The 20,765-nt window shown below is 39.4% G+C and overlaps 1 protein-coding gene across 12 annotated transcripts in view; it reads left to right on the forward strand.

The window, feature by feature from the left end:
* syne2b (spectrin repeat containing, nuclear envelope 2b) overlaps positions 1-18,872 on the forward strand; it is a 160,036-nt gene extending 141,164 nt beyond the window's left edge. For all 12 annotated transcript variants that reach the window (XM_044374145.1, XM_044374144.1, XM_044374149.1 and 9 more), the window contains 16 exons: positions 331-518; positions 831-981; positions 3,323-3,505; positions 6,183-6,320; positions 6,519-6,713; positions 8,195-8,504; positions 9,667-9,735; positions 10,182-10,318; positions 10,412-10,541; positions 11,507-11,718; positions 12,128-12,328; positions 12,417-12,545; positions 12,702-12,893; positions 13,818-13,895; positions 14,629-14,678; positions 16,306-18,872. In XM_044374145.1, coding sequence (XP_044230080.1) covers positions 331-518; positions 831-981; positions 3,323-3,505; positions 6,183-6,320; positions 6,519-6,713; positions 8,195-8,504; positions 9,667-9,735; positions 10,182-10,318; positions 10,412-10,541; positions 11,507-11,718; positions 12,128-12,328; positions 12,417-12,545; positions 12,702-12,893; positions 13,818-13,895; positions 14,629-14,678; positions 16,306-16,516 — 2,574 coding nt within the window. In that variant the 3' untranslated portion in view covers positions 16,517-18,872. The remainder of the gene's footprint in view (positions 1-330; positions 519-830; positions 982-3,322; positions 3,506-6,182; positions 6,321-6,518; positions 6,714-8,194; positions 8,505-9,666; positions 9,736-10,181; positions 10,319-10,411; positions 10,542-11,506; positions 11,719-12,127; positions 12,329-12,416; positions 12,546-12,701; positions 12,894-13,817; positions 13,896-14,628; positions 14,679-16,305) is intronic.
* The last annotated feature ends 1,893 nt before the right edge of the window (positions 18,873-20,765 follow it).

Consider the following 20,765-nt stretch of genomic DNA (forward strand, 5'->3'; position numbering starts at 1 on the left):
AAAAAATGATTTCTTTGGAAACTCCTTTTTTTGCACCGAGCTGTCATGTGTTGCAGTCAGGATCAGCTACTTCTGTAAATTATGGCCCAACTCTGGAGTGTTAATGTGGTTTATTTTGGCAGCTACGAACAATTTGAACTCAACTTGACCATAGTGAGCCTCAATCTGCCTCCAAGTAGATTGTTGCATCAAACCTTTGATCAATAAATGAACTCTAAACAAGCTGAAACACAAAATTGCACCAAGTTTAAACTAGTCTTTTGTGGTCCAGACCAGAGGAAACAAACTGTAGATGTGATCTAAGTGCATCTGTGCTGTTTTGAACTACAGGATCTGCAGCGGGACATCGAGCAGCACACGGAGAGCGTGGCGTCGGTGCTGACGCTGTGTGACGTCCTGCTCCATGATGCCGACGCCTGCGGTGGCGACTCGGAAAACGACTCGATCCAGCAGACGACCCGCAGCCTGGACCGACGCTGGAGGAACATCTGTGCCATGTCCATGGAAAGGAGGATGAGGTGAGCGGTTATACCAGGTTTCAGTGACTCCTCCTGCAATAAACTGCCCTCAATAGTTTACTGGTGCTGTTTGTTTCTGGTGTAAAACTCAACTGTGTGTTTTTCTCTTCAATTAAGTATTTTGACAGAAAATACACTCACTTAAATTTATGTAGTGAAGCTGAGGATTCACATGACAAATGACTCATTGATTTATATGTGTTTTTAGGAGAAGATGATTCAATGAAATAAGCAGTAACAAATTTGAATTAATAATTTATCCCGTTTCCTGCTGCCAGGCTGCTTAGTTGAATTTCCTTGTGTTGTTTTCAGGATTGAGGAGACCTGGCGTCTCTGGTGTAAGTTCATGGATGACTACTCTCGCTTTGAAGACTGGCTAAAGACGGCTGAGCTCACTGCAGCCCAGCCCGACTCCGCCGACGTCCTCTACACCAGTGCCAAGGAGGAGCTCAAGAAGTTTGAGGTAAGCAGAAGGATGGACGGGGAGGACTAAAGACAAAGCTGTGGCGTGAAAGAGGCGGTCTAAAGCCCTGCTAGACTTAAGAATGGGGGCTAAAAATGTCAAGTCTGTCCTGGTGATGGAGGAAAGGCCATAGGTTCATTAAAATCAAGAGAGTTTGTCTGGTTGGTAACATGATTCAGCAAATTCAATTAAAGTTGCTATAAAGCAAACTTTAGGCCTGATGGTTCATCCTATGGGGAGCAAAGGGTACGGTCAAATTGAATGAATGAAACTGTCGGTTAGATTTATAATTCTTTTGTGTACAAGATGAGGTTTTAACCAAGCGGCAACCTCCGGGCTGAAAAATGAAGCCAATGCGGAAGTGCCACTCGAGGCTCCAAAAGAGAGTCATTCCCCATAGACCCCCATGTTAAAATACCCAACTTTACAGCAGAAATAAACATGTTTACAGCCTGGTACAGGTGGCTTGTTTCAGCCATTCAGCCCGCCTCTTTGCCCATTTTTGATTGATTGGGAGTTAGGCAGCGTCACGCACTGCCAAGACGGCGACGGCCGGAGCGGCTCGCTTTGAGCTTCAAAACCGCTCTTCAGAAACCAACGGGTGACGTCACGGTAACCACGTCCATATTTTTATACAGTCTATGGTTTTGACCAGATGATGGCACCAGGAGAAAGGTTACAGGATGACCTAAAACATATAAGGGTTCATCCTCTGGCAAGTGTGAATATTCACTGCAAATCTCACTAAAATCTGGCCAGTAGTTGTTAAAACATCTGGCTGTGAACCAAAGTGTCGTACAAACCGGCAAGGTGGCGTTTTAACCAACAGACATTAGCAATGACTCCAGTCTTTCCAGTTTCAGAGAATGAATTAGTTGTTGTCAATCTCTTTTTGTTTCGTTTCCTATCAAAACATGTCCAAGAGATGAAACGTACAATATGTAAGAATCAGAAATTCCTTCTCATTAGTGACACCGGTGGCTGTCAAGTGAACTGCAGTCAGTATCCTGTTGCTCGCGCTATTTCGTATGCTCGCACATATAGCACCCTTTCCATTTTTACACAGTTTTAGAATTCAGAGTCACATATGTTCCCCGATTCTCGTAGCTTTTGGAAATGTCCAACATCTGGGACCAGCTGCAAAAAATGCAGTGCATTTGTTTATTTTGTCAGAAAGTTAAATAACAGCCATAAAAAAAAAAAAAAAAAAAATGTTTCAGTCTGAATGCAGTTTCAGGTTCAGGTGTCCTGTTGCTAAGGTAACCTTTGATGTGTCATTCTGGATTAGAAACACAGATTAGCGTCTGTTAATCTCCGACTCCGCTGAGGTGCCCCCATCTCTATGGCGACATGTATTCAGTGTAGACGGTGATGCTTACGAAACACACTTCATCCTGCGGAGAACCAGTGACCTACTGGATATACTGACTGTCACATGTAATGGAAGCTGTGGGAATGTAATTGTTAGAGAAGTTCAAATCCACAAACGGACTGGAAAAGGTTGTTAATCCTCTGAGCAGCTGGTGGCGGAGGCCTGCTGTGTGCTTTGTTCAATGTCAAAGTGTCCAACTGTATATTGACTTTACTGTAGAAATGTTAGGCAGAAAAAGAGCACAGATAGATAGATAGAGCATGTTTTATATCTAATTAGTATAGTTTATCTAACTATCTATCCACTTAGTGAGATTGAACAAAAATACAAATACTCATATTCATTTTCCAGGCCTTTGATCAAAGCCTACATAATCTGGCATGGTATTGATTATAATGAATTTTTTGTAAATCAGTCAGACAAGCTCAAACTGCAATCAAGCACCTTTCATATGGGTGGTAGAGCTTCAAAAAGGGTTTTACTAGTAAATGTGAATGTGTTTGAAAAAGGAACTTTATTCAGTTCAGGTTGGATTGAACAAGACAGATAGAAAAGAGACTGATTAGCATCGCATTTAATGTAATAATGTAATAATCAAATATCAAAGCCCAACCATACTCCATACTAACTGAGAAAAAGGTAAGAGCAGTGACACAATGGAAGTCAGTGGACAGAAAGTTAAATAAAAATGTGAATAAATAGCATAGAGTGTGAAGATAACAGGATAAAATGTTTCTTATGATGTCGGCTCTGACAACTAAACTCTTTTCTTTAGTGCAACTTCACACTGATCATGGTTCCAACCTGGTTCCTGACATCTGTTGTCTGTAGAAAATATAACTTTTTGTACTTTTAATGGAGTGCAAAACCACAAAAAGAATCAGTTTCAGGATTGGGAAAAGAGGACTGTTCATGTCTGCATGTCTGAAATTTGAAATTTGTCTTCATACTCTCATGTTCTCCTCTCAGGCGTTCCAGCGGCAGGTTCACGAGCGCCTGACTCAGCTGGAGCTCGTCAACAAACAGTACCGCCGCCTGGCCCGGGAGAACCGCACCGACGCCGCCAGCAAGCTCAAAGTCATGGTCCATGAGGGGAACCAGCGGTGGGACAGCCTGCAGAGGAGGGTGGCCGCTGTACTCCGCAGACTCAAGGTGAGACGGGAGGTCAGAGGTCAGGAGCGTGATTTTATATGATTGCTCCTCAAAAATAATGTTTAAGAGTTTGGTATACATTTTATTTACATTGATAAGCAGTAAACATTTAATAATGGGGTTATGGCTGTAATGTAGTTGTAAGTAAATATACATTTCCACGGGAATGGGTAAGTGTTAATGAATTTGTCAACAACTATAACTCCCATAAATGAAGCTAAAGAATGACAATATAGTAAAACACAGTTGTAATAATACAAAATATGGCTTCATAGGAGAAGTTATAATTGCCGACAATATTAACAAACTTAAAAATGTCCTTATGTCTAGTGATAACTACATTATAATGTGCTATAAACATTTATTAAATGTGTGTATGCTGCTTATAAATGCTAAATAGGAGGACTTAAAGTGTCACAAAGACTTTTAATTGCAGATGGGAGATAATCAATTCATCAATCATTTAATATTTAAAGCTGTGTTAGGAAACTTCCCCAAAATAGAAGCAAAATATACTTCAGTACCTAGAAATCCAGTATCAGAGGGGAAATTGATTGACTCTGAAATGTTTGAGAAAAAAATCAGAAACCAAACATCAGCACGTATCAAACCTTTCCCCTTGATCTCTGCGGTATCTCTCCTGGCTCTCGGCTCCGCCCTAAGCCGTCAGGATTTAGGTCACCTCTCAGATGGTGACGAGGCACGAGGAGTCACGTTGGCAGGAAGCTGGTTTCATCGTGGCATGTGGCGCTGAGCAGATGGACGATGTTTATGTTGCTTTAGAAAGATTGCGTGTAATCAAAGGAGTCAGCCGGCGGTTGACCTTTGCATGCTCGGCCCCCTGTAAGCTATATCCACATCACGGTAATACGAGGAAGACCGGGGTCACCAGAGCTTAATAGTATGTGTAGAAACATCCAATCACAGGAGTTAATTCATAGACTAGTGATGAAGGAGAGAAAGACTCAAAAATGGAGCTGTGATTTTATTACCCAACAGCATTTCCAGAGGGTTAGTTAGCCAACATTAAATCTGGTCAAAATATAAATACAAGAAAAATGGCAACTTCGGCTAGTTCTTTTTGTCTTCCATTTATGACCTTGGTACTCTAGGCTTCATGATATTAACAGGGCTGCCAAGTCTCCCGCATTATATCGACACTTTTCACATGCTCTCATGCCACACGTCCATTTTCTCAGACGGGGAAAAACTAATTCATAACTGATAATGTTGCGGCACAAAAAGAGGACGCTGACGGCGCACAGGCAGATAAGACAGAGCAGCACATTCAGACCATCATGGGGGAAAGCCAGAAATATACACAAATCCATTATATTGTAATGTATTCCCATGCATGCTGCTCAGAGTAATCTGTCAGCGGCTCTTCTGGTAGCAGCACAGCATCTTTCCATCTCTTCTTGTGCCATGCACAAGCAAGCAGAAGTGAGTTACCATGGTTACTATGGGGACACTCTGTGTCTTTGTCCCTCTGAAACTCTCGCAATTTCCAATAATAGGTTTTTTGGTTATTTGTGAGTCCATTTGATTCATCCAAATTGTTTGCAGTTGTTAGGCTTTGAAGATGACCAGCTGAGTATTGAGAATAGCAACCCTCAGGTTTAACATTATATAACCAGGTTTAATTATCTAAATCATATAGTGATGTGTTGTAAGGCTGTTTCATTTATATAAATTGTTTGTCCTTGTTTGATCTTGAAGATGGCCTAGAAGCCTGCAACCTTCTAACATTTTAGGCTATTAAATATAATTTCAAGTATGAAATAGCCATTCCTCTGATAATCATTTCCTGTCCTGATCCACCCAATTATATTCGATGGCTGAAGAGCAAATTTCCTATCTGAAAAATGCACTTTTTGAGAAAACTAAAAAAAAATTGTTGTTTTCTTGCAGAATGCTCTTTTTTAAGGATACCCAATATATAATACACTGTTTTTGGACTATATTACTATATTATGTGTTAACAATACTGTAATAAGGCAAGGCAAGTTTATTTGTATAGCACATTTCAACAACAAGGCAATTCAAAGTGCTTTACATAGAACATAAAAGGCATTAAAACAATATAAAAGCAACACAAGTAAAAAGACATATAGAAAGAGTTAAAAAATGTTAAATTTGGAAATAAAAAGAAGCTAAAAAGGGAATAAGACAGATAAAACAATAGAATAAAAGTGCAAAAACAGTGCAGTGTAACCATACAAATAACCATACAAAGATACCATAAACAACACCACATAATATAGTAATATAGTCCAAAAACAGTGTGTTATGTATTGGGTATCCTTAACAAATAGCATTCTGCAAGAAAACTACAAGTTTTTTTTAGTTTTCTCAAAAAAGTGCATATTTCAGATAGGAGGTTTTGCTTTTTGGCCATCGAATACACTGTTGTTGATGCATTCTTGGTTTTCATAGCACCCACAATCAACTTCTCTGTCATTGTCCATGCAGCTCCAGAAAGCTAAGATTTATTTTTTTATATGTTAACTCAGTCCTGTGTGTTGTAAGAAATCTCCTTTCTTCAGTCTGACCTTGGTCTGTCTCATCTTTCTAAGCAAAGTAGAGGGAATCAATAAGGGATTGTTATACTCTCTGAAATGAAGCCAAAGAGTATTTAAATAATAATCCCATCATCTTCTGCTCTGTGCCCTCGCAGCACTTTACTTCTCAGAGAGAAGACTTTGAGGGAACTCGTGAGGGGATCCTGGTCTGGCTGACTGAGATGGACCTCCAACTCACCAACGTGGAGCACTTCTCTGAGAGCGACATCGAAGACAAGATGAGGCAGCTGAATGTAAGTCTGCTCCCACGCACGTTTATCTGCAATATGCCATAAATCATCCTGCAGTTCTCCTTTTTAACCTTCAATAATGACTTTTGCCGTGTTCTTCAGGAATAAACTGAATCCCAAACTGTCTACATATTTCCACTTACACTGGACCCCCTACGTTACTAAAATGTCTGTTTTCCACCCTGGTGTCACCCTCCGCAGGGTTTCCAGCAGGAGATCACGTTGAACACCAACAAGATCGACGCCCTGATCGTGTTCGGGGAGAACCTGATCCAGAAGAGCGCTCCTCTGGACGCCGTGCTGATCGAGGACGAGCTGGAGGAGCTCCACTCCTACTGCCAGGAGGTGTTCGGCAGGGTGGCTCGTTTCCACCACCGCCTCGTCAACAGACGCCCGGTCAGTCAGACCACGACGGTCCTATACTGTTACAACAGGTTTTATGTTTTGTCAGGTCAGGTTTTATTTGAAGAAAATTTGTACAAGCCAGAACTGTAGGACCCAGATTTTGCTGTTTGTTTGGTTCACCTACAATAAATGGGATGTCATATAGAACAAGCTCAGGAAGAACCGCCTGTACAAACAAGAATGTTGGTATTTTTCAAGCATCTGCTTGTGCACGTACAGATATATTATTCTTAGTGAAACTCCCTCATATGTGTTAAACCCAAGCAGCAACCTCCGGGGCTGTAAAATGAAGCCAATGTGGAAGTGCCAAAACTGCAGTTCCTTGAATGGCCACTTGAGGCTCCAAAAGCGAGTCAATCCCCATAGACCCCCATATTAAAATGCCCAACTTTACAGCAGAAATAAACATGTTTACAGCGTGGTACAAACAACGGTTTTGGTCTCTGTAGCTAATTTCCCCTTTCAAAACAATTGTACGGAGGGTGAATTTTTTTATAACTCACCCATTTAAATTTTATTAAGCCGTAAAGTTATGCATAATGAAGGACATGGCTGCTTTGAGTGACAGGTCCGCCAGCCGCTAGGTGGCTTGTTTCAGCCATTTGGCCCGCCTCTTTGCCCATTTTTGATTGGCTGGGAGTTAGGCAGGTTCACTTTGAGCTTCAAAACCGCTCTTCAGAAATCAACAGGTGATGTCATGGTAACTACGTCTATATTTTTATACAATCTATGGTTCAACCACATCCAAAATGGTTTTCATAGCTGCAAGCCTTAAAAAATGTAACTAATGTAACACCGCCTGAAAGTCTTGTTTTTGCTGAACTCCAGTGGTTTAATTTCTCACCTTGCTGCAGTGATGTACATGTGTACTCCAGTACACTGTGACATCACTGTTGGGTGAAGTTACAGGTGCATCAGTGTGGTCGGAGGTAACACAGACTTGTAACTTTAAACCAAAGCAAGCAGTAAAACATTTCTTAGCAGCCTGGTGTTAGATTACTCTTTAATTCACTACGATACTGAATGAAATTCAGCTAAACGGAAATGTTTTGTCACTTGAAACATGAATAAATAAAGTCACAGACACAGGCTACAGGTAAAATATGGTTTAAGTGAGGGCAAAGAAAGAGTCGACAAATAGATACTGGGCTCTGTACATTTTCAGTGTAATTCATGGATGCCATTTTTTTTTTTAAATTATGGTACTTTTTTAAAAGTGAAATAAATTTAAATCAATAGAACAGAAATGTAAGTTTCAGTACAGGTTATTGGGGGCCACAGGTGATTTAGTACCAGAGAAATAAGACAAGGTAGTTAATAATGTCATCATTTCACTCTTAACGAAAGGTTTTACTTATTCTCCAAAATACAAAAGTAAACCTTTCATTTCAGAGAAAGAAAATAGGTTGTTTTAATTAATTTCTTTAAATTAAACGATTTATAATTTCTTGATCTTCCTCTTTGCCCTGCAGGTTCTGGAAGAGGAGAGGGAGCTGTCAGACCGCGACACCGACCTGGACGACTCACCCGATCTCACCAACGGGACCTCCTGGAGGAAGACGAGTAAGAAAGAGGAGGAGGAAGAGGTACCAGCGGTGGGCGGCGTCTCGGCCGGACGGCAGGCCATGTGCCACCTCCTGGCGCCCCCTCTGGAGCGGTCGGGAAGAGAGACCCCCGTCAGCGTGGACTCTATCCCGCTGGAGTGGGACCACACGGTCGACGTGGGAGGATCGTCATCACATGAGGACGACGAGGACGCCACCTTCTTCAGCGCCCTGTCAGGTAAGACGGCCGCTTATCTGCAGGTGTTCGCTTCTCTCAGTCGGTCAGAAGAGGTTAACTTCCATCATTTGGTGATTATATGTTGTAGTGTTTTAACTACAAATTGCACAATTTCACATTTTGTTGAGAAAGTTTGTAGATTTTTCACTTCTTCTAAGCAGCCATTTGTTTCCGTTTATTTTAAGACTGTACATATGATAAATATGAACAGTTTGTCAGCTTTATTTTTCCTCAGAATTTACAAACGGGTGACAAATTAAAGGACAAACTGGTCCAGGTCTGAATGTTTGACCCCTACAGTGAGGAGATCTGGTGGCTCTGTTATGCTTTTGGGGGGCATTTTGCTGGCTTGGTTTGGGTCCACTTGTCCACTTAGAGGGAAGGGAAGGGTCACCTTTAACCTATGATGAAACATTTCTATCCTGATGGGAGTGGTCTCTACTAGGATGACAATGCCCCAATTCACAGGACGACGAGGGGTCACTGAATGGTTTGATGAGGATGAAAATGATGTGAATCATATGTTATGACCTTCACAGTCACCAGATCTCAACCTAATCAAACACCTATAGACAGCGCTCTCCACCACCATCATCAAAACACCAAATGAGGGAATATCTTTTTGAAGAACGGTGTTCATCCCTCCAGAAGAGTTCAGAGACTTGTAGAATCGATACCAAGGCTGAGGAACACCATTCGTCAAACTGTAGTTTGATGAAATGATCAATAAAGAATAAAGTCCAACTTTATTATCCACCAAGATGGAAAGTTGTTCCATCTGGCGGTTCAATAAAATACACACTCTCAGGACAACACAGTGACGGTGTGAATACTCACACACAACCAGTCCCTCCAGAAAAAAAACTGTTTAATATTGATTCTCTAGGAAATAAGCAAAACAGTTTTCTGTAGGAAAATTGCTTCATATGTATGTTCTTGTTGCCAAAGGAGTTAAAAAAAAGATGGAAAATGAATCACAAACTTGGGAAATGGTCAGCAGTAATGAAAAATATGATTTTTAATTATATTTAACAAAACGAGAGATGACGACAAAATGGGGACCTGCTCTGTTAACTTTTATTCTTTGATGCTCATGAAACAGCTTCATAAGCTCCATCCCTTTTAGCTGTCGGACGCCGTTGACCTCCGCTCTCTCTTACAGATGTGAAGGTCACAGAGAGCTCAGAGTCGTTTGTTAAAGCGACTGTCAGGGCAGTGAAAGCAGCTTCGGGTAGGCGCTCTGCCTGCTGCATGCGACTGCCTCACTGTGTGCTTAAGGACCCACTTCCCGTCTCCTAGCAACCGCATCCCCTCCTTCCCCCATCCCTCAGCAGTTACCCATGTATTTTTTTTGTCTTTGCTTCACCCAATATGTATTTTAAGTCACAGATGTGGCTCTGAACCACTACAACAGTCTTTTGCTTACTAAGATGAAGTGACACATGAAACTTGCATGATACTGTGATCCATTTGTGTTGTTTTCATGCATGTTATTCACAGATGTTTTTAGTCTTGTGCATGTGTCAGATCTTTGATGGAAAAACCACAAGACTATCTTCTCTGTGGTTTATTTTTTTTTTTACCTTGTTGTCATTCTGGTTGTGCATGTCTCACTATTTCTTTCTTAATTTTTCACTACTTCTGTTAAGCTGTTTTTCTTCTTCTCTTTCTCCTCAGTTAAGTCAGTGACCGACCCACCCAGCTGGCACCAGCCCGGCTCCCCGGAGAGGAAACGAGTTCCCCGAGAAATGATCAGAGGCCTGAGCTCGTCTCCCACACACACCACCAGCACTCCCTTCCGCCAGCAGGGATATGTAAGCACACACACATTTATTGTCTGACACAGCGTTCCTTCACTATAGATGTAAAACCGTGTTTGAGATGAACGTTGTGTTGTGTGTTTTCAGGCTAAGCTGATGTCGGAGTGCAGCGGCAGCATCAACAGCGTGAAGAGAGTCAAGCTGATCCTGAACGATGAAGAGGAGCTGGAGGAAACGGGTCTGACCAGCAGCACGGCCGACAAGCAGACCAGCACAGGTAGAGCAGTGACAGAGAGAAACTCTGGTAACAGATGAATTCAAAGTCTTGGTTTAGATTCAGAAAATACAAACAGTGATAGAAGTGTGACTTGTTGTAGGCTGATGTACTGATGGCTGCATAGTTTTATAGTGTTTTTTCTGGTTTTACTGAAGCTGGATGAGATTTTTGTGACGTAAACCAAACCGGCTGACATTTGTAAAAAAAAGAGCTGCAACTAATGATTGTTTTCATAATCGTTTAATCTGCTTAATTATCTTCTTGTTTAATTGTTTTCACAATATCCCAAAGCACAAGGTGACATCATCAAAATGTCATATTTTGTCGGACATGAAGTCCAAAACCCCCCCAAAAATTTGATTAACTATAATTTAAAACCAAGAAAAGCATCTTTGTCTAACAAAATTACTTATTAAATTATCAAAATGATAGTAGATTCATTTTCTTTCAATCAATTATTTTTTTGCTGATCTAGTTTTCATGATTTATTTATTTATTTAATGTGCTCATAATTTTTTTTTGGATTAATTATTAGTCTATGGAGTGTCAGAAAACGGTGAAAAATGTCTATTACAAGTTCCCAGAGCTCATAGTGACGTCTTTAAATTGCTTGTTTTATCAAACCAACAAGCCAAAACCCAAATGTACTCAGTTCACAATGATAAAAAAAACAGAGAGAAGAAGAAAACATCGACATTTGAGAAGCTGGAACCGTCAAATAGTTGCCATGTCCTGCAGTTGTTGTCATTTATGTTTCAGCACTGATGTAAAAGATCATGAAAGACTTCTGTGTGATCATCATATTTTGTCTGAATGTCTCAGAAATAAAATGGTGATGATTTATTGATGTTGAAACCCTGAATTAAATACCTTTTATTAACACTCTCAACAGCATCATTAGCTGTAGAACAAAAGCTTAAAATCACCCAAATGCACATGTAAGTCACACTTTTGTGTCTGGTCAGGTGTGATCGAGCGCTGGGAGTTGCTACAAGTGCAGAAGTTCGACAACGAGACGGACATCAAGCAGGACCTGGAGCAGTGGCAGAAGCTGAACTCTGACCTCTGCGACGTCACTTCCTGGCTGGGCAGGGTGCTGCCGGAGCTGGAGAGGCTGCAGAGAATTGCGCCGTCCACCAGCATCCGAGACACGGAGGTCAACATCAGGAAACTCAAGGTAACAACGACAACAAGCCTGCACAGTCATTTTTTTTTCATGACTTAGTACACAATTGCTGTAATGCAAGCTTAAATAACATCCAAAGAAACCAATGAACAGTGAAAATTTAAGTGTTTTTCCTCTAAAAAGCTTCCAAATCATTTCAAGTTTGATTGACAGTGAGGACGGCATGAAATATGCTGCATGGATGAATCAAAATTCAAGATTATACACATTAAATAGCTTCTTTCTCTGTTTTGAAAAGTGGGAAAACTCTTTTTAACCGTAAACACTGGGACAGACACGAGGAAATTCATTGATCTTACAGGGAGTGATACTTTCTAATCACACAAGACGACTAATTTCTACTAATTACTAATCACTCCATCCCCACAAACATTAATCTCTCCCCCTTTCTTTCCTTCAGGAGATGCAGAAGACTTTCAACAGCTACAAGTGTCTGATGATCTCCGTCAACCTGAGCAGCCGTCACTTCCTGCGTGGCGACAGCGCCGAGCTGCGGGAGCTGCAGGACGCCCTGAGCTCCGCCAACCACAGCTGGACGCAGGCCTGCGGCGGGCTGGAGAGCTGGGAGAGGAGGCTACACTCCGCGCTCATGCAGTGTCAGGTGAGGGCTGGCGACAATTAAGACAATTAAGATACTTGAACCTGTCCTTTAAATGTAGTCTGACCTTTGATCTCTTTCTCTTTGTTAGGAGTTTCATGAGACGCTGCACTCTCTGCTGTTGTGGCTCGCTCAGACCGAGAATAAACTCAGAGCCATAAACATCAGCGACCTGTCGACGTCACGCTCCACCCTGCTGGAGCACAGAGACACGCTGACGGTGAGGAGACGACCGCCATGATCATTTAATGCTTAATATTCATTCTCTGACACTCAAAAAGCTTGGAAAATGCTCTAAACATTCACTGAGATGGGAGAAAATTTGGGGGATTTAGAGGAATAAAAGCTTGTGCTCTCTGTCGCCCCCTTGCTGCAGGCTCTGCAGGAGGAGCTGCGTAGCCGCCAGCGAGACGTCTCCTCGCTGCAGGAGATCTCCTCCCAGCTCCTCCTGGAGGTCACCGGCGAGGACAGCGTGGAGGCCAAGGAGAAGGTCCACGTCATCGGCAACAAACTGCATCTCCTGCTGCGACAGGTGGCCGCCGACCTGCACGCGCTGCGGGGAAGACTGGTAAGACGAGTTTCATTTCTACCTCGGTTTTTTCCTGGTTTAGCTGAGCATGAGGGCTCATAACAGCTCACCTTAGTAGATAGACGTTCCATTCATTGCAGTTTTTCCTGCCGTAAAGTGATTGGAACAGCAACTCAGCATTTTACTTGGCTGGGTCCTTTTTCAAAATCCTTTTTTACATTTATTTAGAAAAATTAGACGATTTTTAACGTATTTAATATTTAATGTAGAGCCACAAGACAACTTAAAAACACAGCATCAAATGAACAAAACTGTCATTTTAAGTACCAAATCACTTTGTTCTTTCCAAAGATTTATTAGGATTTTATTTTGAATTGTAAAATAAACTGTTACCAAGAAAATGTAGGGTTTTGGGGACACTAATGAAACCAGTGATTGTACCTTTAAATCAATATCTGATCAAATGATAATTAAAACCAGACTGTCAGTACTTATTTTAGGTATTCATTGCAACATAAAGAGTTTGTTTGGTCTAATTTAAAAAAATCTTATAACCATCCTTTCCTGCATCAATTAGTAATCTGAAGTAAAATCGTTGAGTTGTATTAAGTTCTTAAAAAAAGTATAAAAGTTATATAACGATACAAAATGTGAAGGAAACTTTAAGTTAGCTAATCTGAGACAAAGTTGTTATTTTGGGATATTATATACACTGTAAACAAAACTGGTTTGACTAGTCGCAGTGTTGCAGACAGTTTCATCATCATTACACTCTGACCCATCTGACATCATGGTTCAAATCAACATTCCTCAAAACTAAAAGGATAAAATAAGTGAGATGCAATCTACAGTCATGAGGAGGAGGGAGGACCGTCAGTGCTTTATGACCTCTGATCCTGTTGACTTTGACTTGGTTTGTTCAGTGTTATCTGATGTTCTGTTTGTTTCCTGTCTGTGTTTCAGGAAACCTGCTCAACCAGCTCTGAAATGGACAGCATCGGTCTGGGAACGCTCAGCTCTCCTCTGCTGCTGCAGCACAAGGTACACCTGAATATTTACTAATGTCAGACTCTCTACAAGGTGAATAATGACATACACATACAGCAGATGTTCCCCACATGGGGTCACAAGATAAATCAAAGGGGTTGTGGGATGATTAACAGGATGGGAAAGTGAAAAAAAGTATTTATTTTTATATATTTTTCAGAATTTGTTCTAATCTTCACCAGGAAAATTGTGAATTTTACCTCTAAAATGAATGTAGTTTAAGTCGTCATGGTAACATTTCTAAAAGAGAAATAAAATGCAAAAGAGAAATAAAATGCAAAATCAATGCAATCACACTTAAGTAAAATTCTAGTTATATTAACCTAAAAAAAATACATTTAGCCTGAGTCACCAAAGGAAATGTCATGTTACCTAAATAAAAAAAGTGGTTATCCTCTCTGCGGTGGCCATTTTGGGACATAAGACTCATATCTCGCCCGGAGCAGCTCCATGCTACCAAATGCTACCATGCTAATGCTATCATGTTAACAATCTCACAATTAGCATGTTGACATTAAATCTCAAATTAAAAGGTGAGTGATTATAAGTCACAAGTTTTAGAGGTATGCCATTATTAATTGTAATTTTGGACAAGTTAACCTTTTTTGTGAAGCTACACTGACGTTATATCTACTTTATATCACTAAATTGTAATTCTTCAGTTGTTCAGTCATATTTTGAAAGTAGAGAAGTGATTAACGCCTTTTTAACTTGTTCTTTGCTTTAGGAGGAGGCTGGTCTACAGGCAGCTACAGTCAGACAACCAGCGACTAGAAGGTACGTTTTACAAGCTAACTGTTATTATATTACTTGATTTTTAGTAAACTAATTAAAAGGTTCAGTTCACCCAAATTACAAAAAATAATCTCACTTTCTGGCCAGTTTGTTTTATTTCATTTGCCCAGGTTTTCAGTTTTTCTTGCCTCCATCACAATAAAATGGAGGTAAATGGAAATTAGTTGCTCACAAAATGAAAAATTAAACTGTTATTGTTACTCAGGAAGTATTCAGTTCTCATTGGAACTACCAAATAAATAGCTCCAATGAAAATTGTTAATAGTGAAGTCTGTGGATTATCCTGTAATTTTTCAATGCTTTGAACACCACAAACAAAATTCCATTTACCTTTTATTGTACCGAGACATAAACAGGCATTTCAAAACCTGGTAAAATAAAACCAAAACTGCATCTGCATGGCGAGATAATGCTGAAATATTGAGTGAACTCATCCTTCAAACAAACGAAACCACTGGTTCTTCAGGAACAGTTGAACATTTTGGAAAATATGGTTATTTGCCTTCTTGACAAGCATTAGATGAGAAGATTTACAGTGTATCAGTCTCACATCTGTGTGTTAAGTAAGAAGCTAAAGCGAAGCATAAAGACTGGAAACAGCTAGCCTAGCGCTGTTCAAAAATCAAAATTACAGCTACAAACACGTCTGAAGCTCACTAATTAACACATATCTGTTTTTTAAATCCTCACACAAATAGAAATGTTTAAAAAAAAGTGGTTTTACTTGGTCTATCTCTAAAACTTCAATGTCATATTTACATTTCTGTTTGTGTATCAATTAAGCTAACAACATATGTGTTAATTAAACGGTGTCTCAAATCACATACTTCTGTTAGTACACTTTCATGTGGTACGCTGTTTACACTATATATTACTGGCGTAATGCGCAAATTTTGACAGGGTAGTGTTGTCTCAAATGAAAAACAGCTGTTGTGCACTTACCAGAAATAACGATCGCAAATTAGCATTAGCTAGCTTTAGCATTCGCGTTATCGTTCGCGCTACCAAATCATTACAGACTGCTAAATTAACCCAAAAAACATACTGATGGCTTATATCCGACAACAGTATAGTGGTGCTTAGTGTTATAAAACACATGTATAACTTATATTTGTATAATGTGGCGATGTTCACCGTAGTTACAACGTACCCGGCCACCATTTCCAGTTTGAAAAGTGGTCCATCCCCTTCCGCTACGTAGCCAAGATGGCGACCATTGAGGACGAGAAGTGTCCACAGTTCCACACTCAACTTTTTGACCATTTTGAATGCACCATCCTGGTACTCACAGTGCACTGCATTATTCCATACTTCTCAGTGTGAACGCACTTATGCACTCAAAATGTTAAGTGTAAGTACAGAAGTTATGTGATTTGAGACACAGCATTAGTGAGCTTTAAAGTTACTGCTAGGGTGTATTTATGCTTTTAGTATTTATGCTAAGCTAATCGCCATTCATACTTAACGCACAGACGATAGTGGCATCAATATTCTCATCTAACACTCAGCAGGACAGTACATAAGCTAAAATATCAAATTATTCCTTTAAAGTCAACCTTCACCCATGTTTTCCAGCTTTAACTAATAAGCCTACTTTGTTCATATCCAGGGAGGAGAGGAGGGATTCCTCCCCACACAGACCCTTCTTCTTGCGGGTTCTACGAGCGGCCTTCCCCCTGCACCTGCTCTTCTTCATGCTTCTAGTTCTGGCCTGCCTGGTGCCTCTGACTGAGGAAGACTACAGCTGTACACTGTCCAACAACTTCGCCCGTTCCTTCTATCCGATGCTGCGTTACACCAACGGCCCTCCTCCCACATGAAAACTGCCACAACACTCAGCGGTGAAGTTCGTCTCTAACTTCTCCTGACGAGGAGGAGGAAGACTGAAGCCGTGACAAAGGCTGAAATCCAAAATGGACTCCTTAACAGTGTTAAGATGCAAGTTCACCACCACACAAAAGACACCTTCTCCCCTCCACAAAAGAAGCACCGCCGTTCCTATATGAAGGCCTCATCTTGTGTTTTTTTTTTTTTTTTTGACTAAATTTTATTGGTGTATTTAAAAATTTATTTATTTATTCTCTGTGGAGCAGCGCCACACATATGAAAAGCCATATCACTGGTTTGTTTTAAAAGTTTGATTTTTTAAATGTAGTTGACGTCCCCCCCCACCGACCATCTTCAACATATGGTGCAAAGAAAAGAAATGTCTCAAGATTTATTTTGATATCTACAGTATATTTTCATTTTTGTACTCTGACAATAGTCCGTGGGATCCAGTTTGGAGGATAAAGGACAATTATCACCAAAGCATCCAGAAATTGAGGACTACGCTGGCCATTTTCTACCACAGCAGCTATTTTTACCTTTTTTTTTTTTTTCATAGAAGGCAGCCACTTGTTAGCACATTTTGTACATTAAGGAAATACGGTGTGTTGTTTTGTTTTTGTTGTTTGATTTAGAGGTATTTAAGATATGAAGATCTGTAAGATATGACCATTTTTTAAAATCCTGGCAGTGACTCATCTGCAGACATGCCTTTCTGTAGCCAAATGGTTTTTGAATTATCATACTTTTATCAGATAACAATGTACTTTTAATGCTGTTATTAATGAATTTTGTATATAATGGCAACTACTGAGAAAGAAATAGATAAATTATTGTTTCTGTGTACGAATGTGTGTTTGAGTGTGGCACTGAAAACTGTCACACCTGGTCAAATGATAACTTTGAAATACATCTTTCTATACGTTTATACAGAGTTACCATTGGGACAATAACTGCCACAAACATAAAAAAGTGGCTGCCAGTACTTTGAGACAAATATTTTCCTATGATTATGTAAATTTCATGGCCAGTGTTTTGGAGGTCATTTTTGAAGATTTTAGCAGGTAACTGAACCTGAAGATTTTGCAAAGATCCTCAAATTAAAGCTGCATTAAGCAATTTTTGACCACTGAGGGGCAGAAATATTTTAAACACACTGAAACACAACCCTTTATACACCAATAGCTAGTCTAGTGTGTAAAGCTAACATAAAGAAAACAGAAAGAAAACAAAAAACATTATCATCCTTCCACTGGTGTTCATGGCCAACTGTTCAGTCTACAGGTGTTCCACTTTATTAAAACAGCTAGTAGCTAACTTTGTCCATCTGCTATTTGGTCCTGGACACGTATAGCTACACTCTGCTTGTTAGCTGAGAACAGCTAGCTATGATCTTTTTTTATGGAGGGTTGTTAAGTGCCAGTGAGATTCAACCATATTGTCCATCTACAGCTGTAAAACCAAAACTGTTAGCTGAAAGAGGCTAAAATCTCTGTACAGCTACAAAGTTGGGAGTTCATTCTCAGTGGGATTGGCACTATGAGCCACCTTTTTTTTTTTTACACACTACACAGTCATTTGATTCAATGTAATATCAAAAATATTGCTTAATGAAGCTTTAAAGGGAGTTCCATCTTCTTTTTTTTTTGAGAAATGGTTAATATTCATGCAGGGGGGTATTAGCTTTATCTGGGAGTCCTGTGTCAAGAGATTAATACCACTACACATCCTGCCTTTTCGCTGTTTAACAAAGAACACACGGCATCATCTTATAATCAAAAAAATCTAAAGTACATCCTTTAACACTAATTTTATAAAAAGGTTCACAACTTACCATACACAACCCGAGTTGACCCATGGAGTAAAGCCCTGCAGGCATCAAAACATCAAACAGGTTAAAACAAAGAATTTTTAAAATGCAATTTGTTGTTATTGTTTGTAATGTGCGTGTGGAATTTACCTGAACACTGCTTTAAAAAAAACACTTCTCCCATGCAGTTGGAAAATCTATAACGTGCCAGACTCGGAGTAGAACATGAATGTAACTGAACCTTTTGGGCATCGAATGTAGCTGTCTACATGCACAATGAAAGATCAATAAATGTAGGTTATTTACAATGCTAATAGTATTGATACTAAAGGATTCTGTGTATGACTGAATTCTGGCTTCCTGTTTGAAATCTTGATCCTAATTTGTACATAATCTCAGCTTCGCACTTTGCTCAGAGGTCTAACAGAACATAAACGAACAACAAGAAGGTGTGTAAAGTTTGATTTATTTTGTGAACTTGTATTTATGGGATGTAGAGATTGTCATTTTTGACTGACAATAAACCGTGTTTACCATGATTTGCTGCTTTGCGTTAACTGTAATCGCTGTGTTAGAGAAAGATCCAGGCTAAGAGCTGACAGGTTCGACAGGCAAAAAACTTCTCACAAGATCTGTGTTATGGAAGTGTGTGTGTGTGTGTGTGTGAGCATGCATCTACAAGCCACAGACATCAGGAAAGAAAGAATAGTGAACATGTATCTGTCTTTTAGCAGTGATAAGATAATCTGGCGTTAAGGCTGCATTTACACTGGCAGACAAGTGGCACAGACTCATGACTGGATGTCCAAAAAAACAATCAGTGGTGCATTCAGGGCATTTCATCCAAAACTCTGCATTTACTCTTTTGTTTTGTTTTGCCATTTGGACTCGGATGGATGGTATGAAATTTTCCAGGAGAGTTGTGATATGGGTAAACAACTAATTGACTGTAACCACGGTAAACAAGCCTCCAAAACAAGGCTATAACAGAACAAAAGTGAGTTCTGCACTGCTGTTCATATTTAGCTTTTTCTTCTGGTGTTATTCACTAGAGAAGATGCATATATTATAACAGAGATGCATATATATTACAATGAAGATGCATAAATTTCAAGATTCCATCATGTTTAGTTGTAAATTATAAAAAAAATTGTTCTAATCGATGTTTATATACATCTTTAAATTCAGATAGTGTTAATTATAAATGTGCATGAAATTAAACTGGACTGTATTTTTATGTTTTACTTTCATGGCACCAAAACAAACACTGTTTAATTCAGTAAAACATGCAAACTTTTTGTATAGATTTGGCAGGCTAGCTTGTTTTAAATGGTAACATAGCATGTCACCATTAATGAAGTTAGCTGTTAATTAAAGTAGAGTTGTGTTGTTGTTTATTGTGTAAAGTTAAGCATGTTAGGATAGCAACATGTGTACAGTTAGCATAGTAATATGCTAACATATTAGCTTTAATCCTGAAGTTAAGGTTCAAATAAAGTCAGTCATTTGTTTTTGAAGTTTCACATCCTCAACTAAATGTCTAATATGAGACAAGAGTCTTCATTTAATTGCTTACATGGTCAGTGATATGTGATATGATAATTTTCTAGCATTTAGCATGTTAGCAGTAATTGTTAGGATACCAACATGTGTGCAGTTAGCATAGTAATATGCTAACATATAGCATATTAGCTTTGATCCTGTAGTTAAGGTTCAAATAAATTCAGTCATTTGTTTTTGAAGTTTCATGTCCTCAACTAAATGTCTAATGTGAGACAAGAGAGTCTTCATTTAGTTGCTAACATGGTCAGTGATATGTGATATGATAATTTTCTAGCATTTAGCATGTTAGCAGTAATCGCTGTGGCTGTCAGGAATTTAGTTGCTAGTTATAGCAGTTTGCTATCATGATCCAAAATGTATACATCAGGTATACATAAATGTGCACTAAGTTAAATTGGACTATGTTTTTCTATTTTTACAGTGACACATAATTTATTTCAGGCAAATATTCTAAAATCTAGAATAACGTTTGGCATATAGAGCACGTTAACATTAACATTTATCATGTTAAAAACTTAAAATGCAAACAGTAAACATGGTAATTCTAACATTTAGTATGTAACATTAACTTTTAAGTACAACTGGGATAAACAGTAATTCAGTTATTGTGAACTTCTGTGTAGTCAATGTGTAATAATCCTAACTCCAGGTCCACTTACTAGCTTTTCCAAACTCATACTATTGCAAGAGGTCAAGAATGAACTTTGAAACATTTTATTTTGTTGCATTGCTTAGATTAGGCATGTCAATGTGCCAGCCTTAGCATGTTATTATTACTGTCAACAGCTAACAGGCGTCATAAATGCATGTGTATAGATCACATATGCATACATGTACATTGAGTTATTTGGACTGAGTAATTTGATTTA

Source organism: Thunnus albacares, chromosome 15, assembly GCF_914725855.1.
Source record: "Thunnus albacares chromosome 15, fThuAlb1.1, whole genome shotgun sequence".
NCBI lineage: Eukaryota > Metazoa > Chordata > Actinopteri > Scombriformes > Scombridae > Thunnus > Thunnus albacares.